The sequence below is a fragment of the Corylus avellana genome, chromosome 6 (assembly GCF_965113065.1).
Source record: "Corylus avellana chromosome 6, dhCorAvel1.hap1.2, whole genome shotgun sequence".
NCBI lineage: Eukaryota > Viridiplantae > Streptophyta > Magnoliopsida > Fagales > Betulaceae > Corylus > Corylus avellana.
In genome coordinates this window covers 22994824-23009691 of record NC_142495.1, presented here as the reverse complement: position 1 = coordinate 23009691, position 14868 = coordinate 22994824, and the positions used below count along the sequence as shown (strand labels likewise).

Here is a 14868-nt window from a genome sequence, read left to right as displayed (position 1 = left end):
TTGCTACTGTGGAGGCTGGTATGTAGAAGAAGGTTGATAGGGATGCCTGTTAGATTGAGCTTGATTGTGCAGCCCAGGACCTTGGGCCTTCCATGAGAAATTTGGATGATTTCTCGACCCCGGGTTATAAGTATTGGAGTACGGATCATTACCCGGTTGGGAGAATGCTGCATTGACCTGCTCATTAGAAACATCAGCATAATTTCTAGCAGTAGGGCAGTCATTTATATGATGCATAGGACTAGAACTAAATGAGCATGGTTCAGGTTGTGTGTGCATGTGAGCAAAATTAGGTGCAAGACTAGCAACCATCAATTGATCGAACTTCCTAGTGATAGCATCAACTACTTGGGTAGCTACATCCGCAGAATGTCCTACTTCAACAGAATGTCCTACTTCAAAGAGACCATTTGTCTTTCGTGCTTTAGGTGAGGGTGCCCTACGTCTAGTGGAAGCATGATGAATAGAATTACTACTCAAATTTTCAAACAGGGCCCATGCTTCATCCTCACTCTTTAACATAAATGTCCCCCCACATGATGCATCTACCATTTGTCTATGAGGCTCGGTCATGCCATCATAGAAGCTTTGCACCAGCTACCATTTCGGAACAGCGTGGTGTGAGCATGATCTAAGAAGGTCCCTCAATCTCTCCCAAGTCTCATGGAATTGCTCACCCTCATATTGGGAGATAGTAGTCATAGCTCTCCTAATGTCATTGGTCTTTCTTATGTGGAAGTACTTCTTCAGAAATTCTTGTTGCAATTCAGCCCAAGAAGCAATGAAGTTTGGTGCTAAGGAATTAAACCAATGTTTGGCTCTTTCCTTGAGAGAGAAAGGGAAGAGACGCATCCTTAGAGCATCCTCAATGAATCCAGTCAATTTAATGGTAGAACAGATTATTAAGAATTCATTGAGGAAGTCATAGGGATTTTCGTTGCTAAGTCCAAGAAAAGATGGTAGACTTTGTATAATGCTAGGCTTAATCTCATAGTCGGCTGCCGTAATGTCCAAGAACCTGAAACATGTGGGGGCAATGTGTGTGGTAGGGAGATAGTGGTCTCTCAAAGCCACAGGATCACCTATGGTCTCAATGGGACGCTCTCCTAGCAAATTAGAATTCCTTTCGGCATAAAATTGTTTAAGAGTGCATTCAATTTCGAGGTCACAAGTAATTAATGGCAAAGACAAAGAACGGGGACCTAACATAAACTAAAAAGAAAATAAAAACAAACTAAGACAAAAATCAAAGCTCACAAACGGCCCGAAGGTGTGCCGGAACTTTGGATGCAGACTATTGCTTATGCGCTCGATCGCAAGGCAGGGTGCACTCGAGCATACTACCACAGATGGGTGCAAGTGCAGACTTGAAGGGCTCGAGCGCAGATGACTAAATTAGTGCTGGAGTGCGTACTTGCGCTCGATCGTACTCGACCTGTGCTCGATCGCAGTCACAAGGAAGGGCTTGGCAACTATGGACCTGTGCGAGAAAAACTCAACAAAACCAAAATAAAACACACAAAAAAAAAATTAAATTAAATTAAAATTAGAACCCAAAATTAAAGAAAAATAGAAAAATAAAAATTAAGTTAAAATTAATCCTTAAAATTTAATAGCTAAACTGTTAAGCAGTCCCCGGCAACAGCGCCATAAATTGATGTGGTATTTTTGTGACCAAAAATATCAATTATAAAAATTACCACTCGCAATAGGACAAATCCCGTAGGATAGGGCTATATTGAGGGTGTCGAACCTCAAGAACTGTAGGGGTTTTGTTTTCAAAATTCGAAATATTAAAATTAATTTAATTAAAAAGAGATTTGATTTGATTTTCTTTAAAACTAAAGTGCATGAAAATAAAATAGAATTAAATGATGAGAGAGAGTGCAGGGTATTGACTTTACCTCTATATGCACAACAATGGCTAATCATATTTAATCCCAGAAAGTTATTTTATGCATGTTATAAATAAACAAGAAACTATTTTATTAAAGAATAAGCAAACCCTCCTACACCCAACAAATTAGTGAAGTTTTCTGTATTATGAGTACTAGCTCATAACCCGCGCTATATGCGGGTGATAGAGAACCAATACCCTGCACTCTCTCTCATTATTTTATTTTATTTTATTTTCATGCACTTTAATTTTAAAGAAAATTAAATCAAATCTCTTTTTACTTTTATTGAGTGTATCTGAAATAGTAGATGTAACAAATGAAGAAACAAAGATAAATCCTAAAGAAAAAGCCTCAAAACAAATTATCTCGTTTCGTAGAATGGTTAGAGCAGTTGAAGAAATTGTTCATCTTTTTCTACCTTCTCTCTATGAGGGCAAGTGTATCTCAATTAAAATCAAGTGTTGATAGTATTTTTTTTTTTTTTTTTTTTTTAAATTTATACATTCATGTAATGCTCTGCGTAACTTTGTGGAATACAAGTCATACACTACACTTCCCATGTACCTTCAGCTTTAAAACCTCAAAATGCTCTAGAAACTACTTCACCATGAGAAAGAGAGAACAAATAAGCAGTGATATAAAACACACCAACGTAAGTAAACAGTACTCATATTCGTGTACTTTATAATATATATTTTTTTTAATATTACTGTTTCAATATTTTTTAATATTATTTTTTATTATAAAATACACCAATATGAATATTGTTCATTCACGCGCTGGTATACTCTATATCACTACTCTAAGTCATTAAAGGTTGGAGCCCACCATAAGACTTGTGGAATATACACGACACTTCCCATATACCTTCAGTTTTAAAACCTCATAATGCTCTAAATTCTATGTTCATACTATTGCCTCATTAATTCCACGCGGTTTCAAGACACGCCCCTGCTTGTTATTGAATGAATAATAAATGAAATTACGTATACCACTCATTTTTACTGGTGAAAAAAGTGCATTTAAAAGTGAGCATATAAGAGTAAATGTAGATGCTAGGAAAAAAGAAGGAAGACTTTTGGTATAGGGATCTCTGGTCAATGCATAAGACCAGTGATCCCTATGGCTTGAGAACTTCCTATCTTGTATTAACGAGTCTGTACTTGCTGAGCAAGTTTCGTTATAATAAATGATATCAGTCTTTCTTCAAAAAAAAAAAAATGCATAAGACCCCATTTACGGCTCTGCTGCTTGGAAGTTCTCTCTTTTTTGCAATACAAGTCATACACGACACTTCCCATATACCTTCAGTTTTAAAACCTCATAATGCTCTAAATTCTATGTTCATACTATTGCCTCATTAATTCCACGCGGTTTCGAGACACGCCCCTGCTTGTTATTGAATGAATAATAAATGAAATTACGTATACCACTCATTTTTACTGGTGAAAAAAGTGCATTTAAAAGTGAGAATATAAGAGTAAATGTAGATGCTAGGAAAAAAGAAGGAAGACTTTTGGTATAGGGATCTCTGGTCAATGCATAAGACCAGTGATCCCTATGGCTTGTGAACTTCCTATCTTGTATTAACGAGTCTGTACTTGCTTTTCTTTATAATAAATGATATCAGTCTTTCTCCAAAAAAAAACAATGCATAAGACCCCATTTACGGCTCTGCTGCTTGGAAGTTCTCTCTTTTTTGCAAACTTCATATGTATCATCTTTTTTAGCAAGTTCTCAGCTCTTTTGTGTGCTATAGCTCTATTTCCTGACTAATGTCCACTGCAAATGTCCAAGTGGCCATGGCACCAGGTATTACGTTAACGTATGACCTAGGGGCACCATATTGGTCACCAGGTGATACGTTAACGTCCAATGCAAATGACCACGGGGCACCAGGTGGTGCCTTAGCAGCTGTTGTTATAGTGAGCGTGGGTAAGATTTTAAATATATTATTTTTGATAGTTTCTTTTCCAGCTTAATTTGTTAGTTAATCTCTTTGTTGACTATTCTTATTATTACAACTAGTTCTGACTTCTGAACATCCAATGGTTCGGTTCTTATTGAGTTCTAACACTTTGCAGTAATCATCATGGTAAAGATTGCTATTTTGTTTTCGGTATGGGATAAAATAACTCGAATATTTGGTAGCAGCCCTATTGCTCCGGACTCACGATTTCAGACGCTCACCATGGATAAATTTCTCAATGATATGGAAAGAGAGAAACCAATCAGATTTACCTCTCAGCAGCTCAGGATCGCAACAGACAACTTCACCAATTTGTTGGGTAAGGGAGGGTTTGGATCGGTGTATAAGGGGATCTTTAGTAATGGAACCATTGTGGCAGTGAAGGTTCTATATGGGAGCTCTGATAAGAGAATTGAGGAACAATTCAAGGCGGAAGTTAGTACAATTGGAAGAGTTCATCATTTCAATCTGGTTCGTCTTTACGGTTTCTGTTTTGATGAGCACTTGAGAGCACTTGTTTATGAGTACATGGGGAATGGCTCTCTTGACAAGTACTTATTCCTTGAAAACAATATCTTAGGATTTGAAAAGCTTCATGAGATTGCAGTTGGGACAGCAAAAGGGATTGCTTACTTGCACGAAGAATGTCAGCAGAGAATAATCCATTATGATATAAAACCAGGAAATATTCTCTTGGATTCAAACTTCTTTCCTAAAGTTGCTGATTTTGGTTTGGCCAAGCTGTGTAACAGAGAAAATACTCACATCAGTATGACAGGAGGAAGGGGGACTCCTGGTTATGCTGCACCAGAAATGTGGATGCCATTTCCCATAACCCACAAGTGTGATGTTTACAGCTTTGGGATGTTACTATTTGAAATCTTAGGTAGAAGAAGGAACCTAAATATCCAACTTCCAGAGAGCCAGCAGTGGTTCCCAAGGTGGGTTTGGAAGAAGTTTGAAGATGGAGAACTGGGAGAGTTGACCATTGTTTGTGGGGTAGAGGAGAATCGTAGAGAAATCTCAGAAAGAATGGTTAAAATAGCTCTCTGGTGTGTTCAGTATAGGCCTGAATCTAGGCCAGTGATGAGTCTTGTGGTGAAGATGTTGGAAGGAGCAGTAGAAATTCCAACACCTTTATGTCCATTCCAGCACATGTTGGATGTTACCCCTGACCCTAATTCATCTTTCAATCCATTACAGTCTGGTAGCAATTTTGATTCGAACTATTCATCTCAAATGGTTACAGGATCTGGAGGCTTTGTATGTGATACTCCTGTGATGAGGAAATATGAGATTCAAATAGCCTCTACTTAGGTGGCTGAAGAGTGTGAGAGTATATGTGTGTGTTTTGTTACAAACATTATTTCTTTTCAAGCCTTATTTCCAACATGTTTGAGATAATATAATTGTCCTGACTTTCTGTCTTTCTGATTGTATATTTTGAGTGTTGTTTGAATGATGGGTTGTATGGAATGGATAATATGTTGGATGACATTAAACATGAGTTGGAATTGTAATTAAAATGATGGAATGAATTCGAGATCCTCAGCCTCCAAGAAATGAGGAAGAAGATAGAATTTTCTAAGATAATACTCCTCCAGTCCTGCAAACTTCCATTGATTTTCCTCAATTTATTTATACAACTCTACTCAACTCTTTAATTGGCTTACAATAAAGCCCAATACCATAACAGAATTGCCACCAGAATTACAATGTAAGGGGCCTATTAAAATGACCTATTATAAGAAAAGCCCAGTAGTACTAATCCTATTCATGAGCTGTTAGAGGACATGCTAACCTACTAAACCCATTACATTTTCCACCTCTTCAAAGCACTTTGCCCACAAGATGCAATAATCAAGCAAAGCAATACCATGTATATTACCAAATCAGTACATACAACCTAAAACCTTAATGGTTACTAAAGTCCTATTGGTCTTCCTCTTTTTTTCCTGAAAAGTTTTAACTTTCATGTTTTGGGAAGTCCTAGCCAAACGGGCTCCAACCATATAGCAATCAGAGCTCTATGTTCTACCTCTCGATCGAACAGTCTTCAACCAATTATCGGGACAGGGGCTCTCAGGCCTAACTTTTCTCTTAGCTCAGTTGAACATATTTTGAGCCCGTTTGGGAGTGCGATTTTAATAAGTGCGATTTTAAAAATAGCGTTTTTAAAAATTGCGTTTTTAAAATCGCTACTTTTTAAAATCGCACAGACTTTTGGTAAAACATACTAAAAAGTACTTTTTTTATCAATTGAGTGTTTTGATAACATTAGTATATAATTGCGGTTTCATGACCAAATTACCAATAAGGATGAACAAGACAGAAATATGAAGAAAAAAAAAAAAAAGAGAAAAGAAGGGTTTTAATATATTTTAGGTGAGTATTCTTGGTATTTTTTTATTCTCGTTCTAAAAAAGGTAACTATTGCGCCAAATATATTTTTAATAGAAATCGTGATTTTGTTTTAAATTCGCACTTTTTCAAATAAGCACTCTCTAATCAGCTTATTGAAATCGCAGATTTTTTTGCGATTTTAAAATTTTCGTTTTTAAAATCGCAATCCCAAACACCCTAAAATTGCGATTTGGTTTAAAATCGCAGATTATTTTTTTAAAAGCGCACTCCCAAACGCACCATTTGATCGACTATGGACCGAAGCTCTCTAAAATTGTCTCAGTTGATAGGTGATCAAACGAGGCAATCAACAATGACTTTTAGACATCTCGCTCTGCCCTCTCTCCTTGGTTTAGAGTTTTCTCTAACCCCTTTTGCCATCGCCTTGTGCGATTTGTCCCTTATCCTCCCAAAATCGTAACATTTACACTTCCATTGTCGTCATGCCACCTCCTCTATACCGCCAAATCGCCACCTCCTTTTGGATCTATTTTGGGTTTCGATTTTGGCTCATTTGAAGCTAAAATTGTCTTTCTCTGTCAGATCTGCCCATCCGTCTTCATCGGCCTTCTTGTTCCTCGTTGCCGCCTTCCGCTCCTCCTCCTAGCAGCCACACACCTTCGCGTGGGTATCACGTGCCAGTGCGACTTCACCTTCGCAAATGTTGCTGTTTTTTGGGTTTGGATTTTTATTTCTACTTTTTAATTTGTATTTATGCCTTGTGTTGCTCTCTTTGGGCTTGTTTGTGAGGATTGTTGCTGCCAAATACCAGTTTGCTTCTCCAATAGACGCATCTCGGAAACTATTAGTGCCTTCCTTCCACCGGCATCCTTTTGAATGTCTTCTTGCTCGATGCTTGCTCGTGAAGTACCTTCGGGTGCTTATGTGTTTTACTTATTTAACCGCTTCTAGTAGCCATTCTAGAGAGGCCGAGTCATTTATGACTTATTGCCTACTATGTGTGTACTTTTTGCACTGTAATTTCATTTTTGGTGTATTGTTGGAAGCTCACCTCTTATTTGGTGTTTTAATTCTTGTACCCGCTCCTTATTAGTTTTTTTTGTTTAAAAAAAAAAAAAAAAAAAAAAGGCCATAGAGCAATGAAACAATGGTTTGGGATTTGGCGGGGCTTTTTGTGGCGCTTTGGAGGTTGAATCGAGTAGGCTCAACTATCAACGAGTGGGGCCCGAGTTAGGTTTACCACCCTTACCAACACACAGAAAGTTGAACATTTCTTTTGAATAAATTCTACCTTCACTTCGAATGTTTAGATACACAATATGATCCTATTTATTTTAGAATTTGGTGGGTTGAATCCTACTATATATCATTCAAATTATTAAGTGTTTCTGTAAATAATATATCTCATCATAATAGATATTAGTTAGCTTAACTAATAATGTTTCTAAGAGATGTTAGAGCATTCACGTCCGTTTTAGCAAAATAATATTTTTGTTATTTTGTTGAGTCAATTAACTAAATGCACATTCTCTGGCTCAACAAAATGGCCATCAAATTGTTGAGCAATTACAATGCTATGTAGCTTAACAATGTATATCATATATTAATAAATAAATAAATCCTTCTTTTATCTCTCTTCTAATAAAAAAACGATTTTATCATCTCTCTTCTATAAAATAAAAAATCAGCCTCCTCCTTCTCCCTCTTTCTCTTCCCGCAACATGCAATGAATGAATGATCAACAATGAATGCTTTATTTTAGAACATTATGATGGTTAATAAGAAACTTGGTATTAAATGCTTCATTTTTTTTTTCTTAAGTACGACAATTAGAAAAAAATACAAAATTTAAAATATATATATGACTATTAAAAAAAAAAAAAAAAAACTATGATCATTATAAAAAGATAAATTTAGAAAAATATGGCCAATAGGAAATGACAAATTTTACAAAATATGATTGTTGAAAAAAGAATAAAGAAATAATATTTAAATGAAATAGTGAAAATGAATAGCTAAAATGCTAAACGGGATGTAGGTACTCTAAAAAAAGGGATAGCTAAAATAAATAAATAAAAATGTGGTATTTTAACTAAATATTTGTTGAGTCGGATGTAAATGCTCTTACGCTTACTAAATTTTTTCCTTAACAGTTGATTCTCAAATAATGTATTATCATATATAAGATCTATTATTTAGAAAATATCTCACCAATCATATCATGGGATGATGGTGACACATCACTAGAAATTTAAAATATATATATATATATATATATATATATATAGCATTTCTCAATGATTTTTGTCTTTGCATACGAGGTTTAAGATCAGGTAGGCAGCTTTAAGGCATACCTTAATCAAGGGAGAGAATTATATCGGATAATTAAAAAAAAAAAATTAGAGAAATTTCTAATAGATACTTGAATTTGAATTGAATAAAAATGTTTATATTTCTCTTTAGTCCTTTCTTTAAATGAATTTCTAATCAAAAAATGTAAGAGTGGGTAACCGAAATAGCTACTCTACTTGGACGTGGCCATATATAATAACATTTACTTGCTAAAAACTGCACATATATTAATAACTTAAACAGTAGAAACTGCGAATATTCTCTCAAGTCTAATATTTCTATCTAGATTAAACTTGTGTTTTTTTTTTAAAACTTTCAAACAAAAGTATCAAATATTTAAATCAAAGAACTCTTAATCTAATTCAACATTTTTATTATTATTATTTTACTTTGAACAGTATGTATCAATCATTGACTCCATGAGTAACATGTTTACCTTTTCCCCGTAGTGCTGGTAGGAACAGTCTTCTGAAAGCACCTACTAAATACTATTAACTTCATTTTCTTTTTCATACTTATTTAAAAAAATAAAAATAAAAAATTTCTTTTTTATTTTTCTTTTTTCAGTCGGAACAAATAGTTTTCATCTTTAGATAAAAGGGGTAGCTAATTGAATTGTGTATGTAATTAGTGTAGCCCTATTAGGTAGCAGAGTTAATCTCCTTTATCATTATTTTCCATCTATAATTGACTATAAACATGGCACTTACCATTCAAAATGTTGACCAACTTCACTTTACTAAATCATTCTCAATCTCAAGTCAAAACTCGGTCTTAACCGTTTGATATTTGATTTAGTACGTATACTACATTTTTTATCTTATAAATATTTTAAGAGAAATGGTAGATTTTTCGGGTATTTTCTTGATCTGATGCGAATATTATTTTCTAAAAAAATAGGAAAAAATTACCGTATTGGTCCCTCATATTTTTTTATAATACAATATCCACGTAGAATCAGGAGAACATCACCAGGAAGAACCATAGTATTTCTCATAATATTGACATGATAATTTCAATTAATTTTTAATTTTTTTAATAAATATTAATTCGAAAATTAGTTGAGACTACTACATCACTCGCATTATAATTTGAAAAGTAGTTAAGAGTATTACAATGTTTACTATAAAGTCGTTATAAACTAATGTGCAAAACACCCGACATTGCCACGATCAAATTTAATTGCGTAAGAGCTAATGTGAGAATGTGAACTTACAAATTAATATGCCGATTCCCATTAGCACGGTCGCCACAACCACAATCAAATTTAAGTATCTAGTAGTGCAATAAATGACACATATTTAATCACATTAGTCTATAGAAAACTTATAATAAAAGTTTTTAATACTCCAGCACACTTAGAATTTATATACCCGTTATTATAATCTAGTTTGATTAAATTAGAAAAAAACTAATTAAACCAACTTCATCTGGCTGGGGCCCATACAATCATTATATTCCTTTCCTAAAAAAAATAACAATAAAATAAAACCAAGAAAAAAACCCCACAAATCACTCAAATATCACAATATAAATAGGACACCCCACTAGATACCATAATGACTAAACCACTAAACGTTACTTTCTCCCAAATTTTCAAATTTTTTTAAATAGGATTTCAGAATACAGACCCAGCTCAGATTTAACAAGTCCGAGGCATTTCCGTAATTTGAAGACACCCACAAGGCCATTTATTTTGTAACCCAGATTTATATATCAACCAAGGTCTAAAATTATATTCACGGTGCGGCACTTCCTGCTGCCGGTGCTTCCATTAGCAGAAAGTTCTGATACCCAGAATCCCATATTTCTTTTCCTTAAACAAATGCTAAAAAAGATTTATGCTTTCACCATCTTATATTCTTATTATAGATATGGGATTTTGATGTGAAGTGAGGAAAGAAGTTGCGTGCATCTAAAATGAGTGTTAATACAGGAAGATCCTGAAAACATGTTGTGTAGAAAAGGTTCGAGGAACAACGACACGGGGACAGTGCCGGTGTACCTTAATGTGTACGATCTCACACCAATTAATGGGTATGCTTACTGGGTTGGCCTCGGAGTTTACCATTCTGGGGTACAAGGTTAGTGTTTGTTCTGTTTTTTGCATCCATGGTTTTGGTCTTGTTTGAGCTTGTTTTTTTTTTTTTTTTTTTTTTTTTTTTTTTTTTTTCATGAATATCTACTTTGTTGAAGTTACTGTTGCTTAGATCTATACTTCAGTTAGCTTTATGAGTTCAGATCGCTTGGTACCCATTTTAGTTGTTTGTCAACTGTTGAGGAAGGGATTCGTTCGGGTTAGAGAAGTTTATGTTTTTTGTTTGGATGATGAGAAAGTGCAAGAGAATAAAATGTGTTCTAGTATTGAGCACTACTAGATGTTTTGTGTTGTGGGGATCCATGGAACGCAGTAAAAATGTCTGCTTCACTGGGATAAACATATGAAATGGTAGATAAAGTTACTTCTCTTTTGTTTTCCTTTCTATAAATTTCTGGGTAATCCTACAGAACATGAGAAATTTCTTTTATTTTTTTGGGACATTTTGAACATTCTTTTTGTACATCTTTCAGTCCACGGTGTTGAGTATGCATTTGGAGCTCATGAGTATCCAACGACTGGGATTTTTGAAGGGGAGCCAAAACAATGTGATGGATTTACATTTAGGAAGACAATTTTGATTGGAAAAACTGATATGGGGCCAGGGGAGGTGAGAGCAGTCATGGAGGAGGAACTGGCAGGGGAGTACAGAGGGAATGCATACAATTTGATTACCAAAAACTGCAACCATTTTTGCAATGATGCTTGCATTAGACTCACTGGAAATCCAATCCCAAGTTGGGTTAATCGGCTTGCTAGAATCGGTAAGACCCTGTTTGGATGCACTATTTTTCTTGAATCCTTATTAGATGAATTTAATAATTTAATTTATATTCTAACATTTATTATCTTTGCAAGACAGTGCTCGAACTTAGTGGCTCCATTAGAAACTAGAAACACATTTGCGTGAGACAATATAAGTACATGTCACCAAGTAAAAATGCTTGAACCTAAATGTGTTGTATTGAACAGGTTTCCTTGTTTGCAGAATTTAATTCTTTAGCCAAAACTGATTAAATTGTTCTAATTAGTTGGAATTTCGTTTGCAGGATTTCTTTGCAATTGTGTTCTTCCAGTGACTTTAAATTCAACTAAAGTTGGGCATCACAGAATCGAAGATAAGTCATGTGAAGAAGAAAAGAAGAAAATCACAAGCGACTCAAAAAGAGTCACTTCTAACTCTTCTTCCTCTTCATCATCTTCTCCTTCTAGCACTTCAATCCGCAGGGGTAGAAGCAGAAGCAGACGTGCTCTTCCTCCAACTTCGCCTTTGATTCTCAGTTCTTCATCTTGATGGTCAATATTTGGAGATCAATTTTTAATTTAAAAAAAAAAAAAAAAAAAAACTCTACAAAATGAGGCAAAATCAAAATTTAATTTTTTTGGTCATTCTTTTCATGGGGTCATATAATGCCAACATCTTCTTGTGATATGCAACAAAACACCTGAACAGGTGTATGCTTTTCTTCTTTTTTGGGGGCATAGTTATGAAATGTCTATGCAACATTACCATAGCTGACCTCGTCTGGTTTGGTTTTCTTAAAGCTAAAAAGCATTGCCTTGGTGGAATTTGATGATGTAAGGATGATCATACCATAACAAGTGTGTTGTCTCCACACCAAATCATTTCTATGGAAGGTGATAACTTCCATAGAAGTTTGACCTGTGGACTGACTCGATCGCATGACCCAACTCGGTAGTCGAGTCACAAACTAGAGCTACATGGTTTGCCAAGCCATCTGCCGATTCAAGTGAAGTTTTGTACTTTTGGCCATTATGGATCTTTTTAGCCCTGATTTGGCCCGATCAAGAGCCATCTTAAATACCAAAAAAAAAAAAAAAAAGAGCCATCTTAAATTGTTCAAGGGGGAACATTACAATTTCTAGACAAAAAAATTCAAAAGAAAAATCACAAGAAGATTTGAGAAAAGGGAGAGTCTTCACATGAAGACTATAGGAACGAGCATCAAAGGTATATTCTTCCTTTTTGGCGGTTGCCAAGGAATCACAAGGAGGTGGTATTCACAGTTCCTGATTTGGTGTAGTCTGAGATCGTTAGTGACACACACCTAAGGGCTAAGAGTCCGCATCCATTAAGTATTGTTAGGACCATCGAGTAGAGCCCAAAGGACTCGTGACCACTAGGCATCCACCGTTATACTCTTCCAAAAAGAGTTGAACGGGTTAGTCTGCCAGATCTAGATTTGGCATATTACAGGGCATGCACTAATAATTATCGGGCTAGGTTTATATTGTCATTTCTACTAAGACGATTTGATATACAAGTTTTATGAAAAACAATGCATCTGCTTTTAAATACGCTTTAATCTTGAAAACCAGTTTTCAAAAGAAAGAGAAAAAGTGTAAGGAAATAAGGGCTAACGTCACACACAAAGAACGATCGATTAATCTTTATTTGTTGAGCTGTTGACTCACTTTTTTCACTTGTAAAACTATTAGAATTTTATAGATATAATTGCAAAAGGCAAGAAAGAGCCCTACTTGAGCTTGGATTACTATCTTTAAAGTCTGCAAGAGACCTAAGGGGAAGAGACATGGACGTGTAGAAGTGTTTGGATTATATCCAAGATTCAGGAAGAAAGCAAAATTTCAAAATTTCCAGCGTATCAATCGGTCAGTCATGTGTGAACTTTAAAAAGGAAGAATTGAACTTCTGATTTAAATATACTAAATCCCCTCCCCCTCCCCCCCCCCTCTCTCTTCTATGATTCGTTTCCCCCCTCCCTTCCCCGATTCCTTCCCCCCTCTCTTCCTCGATTTGTCTTTCTTTTCTGTTTGTTTTTCTTTCTATTTATTTTTTCTTTTTTCTTGCTAAGTGTTTGTTTTGGCACACATTGTGGGTGACGCTCTTGAGGGATTCACTCAAACTTCCCCCCTAGTTTTTTAAGTGTGCCACTGTCCTTCCCCCCTCCCTTCCCCGATTCCTTCCCCCCTCTCTTCCCCGATTTGTCTTTCTTTTCTGTTTGTTTTTCTTTCTATTTGTTTTTTCCTTTTTCTTGCTAGGTGTTTGTTTTGGCACACATTGTGGGTAACGCTCTTGAGGGATTCACTCAAACTTCCCCCCTAGTTTTTTAAGTGAGCCACTGATCTCCTTCGCACCACTTTGTCATCCACAATCCTCTGCAGGGTCTTTTAACGCATCCCCCACCCTCGTCGAGCTTCCAACGCCTCCTTCACTTCGATGTCCGACAAGCACGCAATCGGCTTTTCTTCCGACTCCCGACTTCCACCTAGTGTGCTCCTTTTTTTGTTTTTCCTCTTGTTTTGCTTTTCCCTGTATTTTGGTTATATTGTGTTGTGTTGTCTTGCTGCTTTCTTGTTGTATTTCATGCTACTTATAATAAGTCTCTGTCCTCTTTTGATTTGCTCACCTTATGATTTGGTCCAGACCCATGGGGTTGTGGATGTGAACGGTATTCTGGCCTTCGGGTCAAGGAGGATGAGTGTCAGCATGGAGTTTTTTCTAATCCTAAGGTCAAGGAATAAGAGCTACCTATGTATTGGATTATCTGCCTAAAGCAGATCTGCTGTTACAAGTGAAGATTAGTCATGGATTAGCAAATGTTTGGCGTCATAGTTTGGACTTCAATATAAGATATATTTGTTATTGCCCTCTATGATGTATAATCTTTTAGCTTCGGCTTGGATCTTAATTGTAAGAGCTTTTGTGCTTTTGACTTTTCTATGAATAAAATCAGATTGATTTTTCAAAAAAAAAATATATATATATATATAGACACACAAGCATCCGATTTGGTAAAGAAAGGCGAAGGTGTTTTCTTTAAGAAAAACAAAAAACAAAATCACCTTAAAAGACTATGATATTGTTACTATTAGAATATTTTACATATTATTCTATGATTTATTGTCTTTCCTATTATGGTTTATTCCCTACCTTAATTAGTCTAGGGTTACACGTCGGCCAATTTAATCCAGCCTATAAGGCTCTCATCCAAGTTCAAGCACAACATTTTGGGCCTAGCTGTCCCCAGCAACCAGCTGCCGCCGTCGCCCTTCGTCTACCACCACTGGCCACCCAACTCCAACGACCAAAAAAAAAAAAAAACTCTTTATTTCCCTTTCTTTTTCCTAAACTCAGGCTTGCACTTTGAGTTTAAGAAGGGATGTTAGAATATTTTATATTATCCTAGTTTATTATGTTGCCT

General features: G+C 35.6%; 2 protein-coding genes across 2 annotated transcripts; both read left to right on the top strand.

Moving 5' to 3' along the window:
• The first annotated feature begins 3564 nt into the window (after window positions 1–3564).
• On the top strand, window positions 3565–5294 carry LOC132187497 (G-type lectin S-receptor-like serine/threonine-protein kinase At1g34300). The gene is made up of 2 exons (XM_059601824.2): window positions 3565–3833; window positions 3983–5294. The coding sequence occupies exons 1-2, from the start codon at window positions 3674–3676 to the stop codon at window positions 5182–5184; spliced, it is 1362 nt and encodes a 453-aa protein (XP_059457807.2). The 5' UTR covers window positions 3565–3673; the 3' UTR covers window positions 5185–5294.
• Window positions 5295–10313: 5019 nt separating this feature from the next.
• Window positions 10314–12152, top strand: LOC132188450 (PPPDE putative thiol peptidase family protein). The gene is made up of 3 exons (XM_059602903.2): window positions 10314–10667; window positions 11155–11445; window positions 11731–12152. The coding sequence occupies exons 1-3, from the start codon at window positions 10535–10537 to the stop codon at window positions 11973–11975; spliced, it is 669 nt and encodes a 222-aa protein (XP_059458886.1). The 5' UTR covers window positions 10314–10534; the 3' UTR covers window positions 11976–12152.
• The last annotated feature ends 2716 nt before the right edge of the window (window positions 12153–14868 follow it).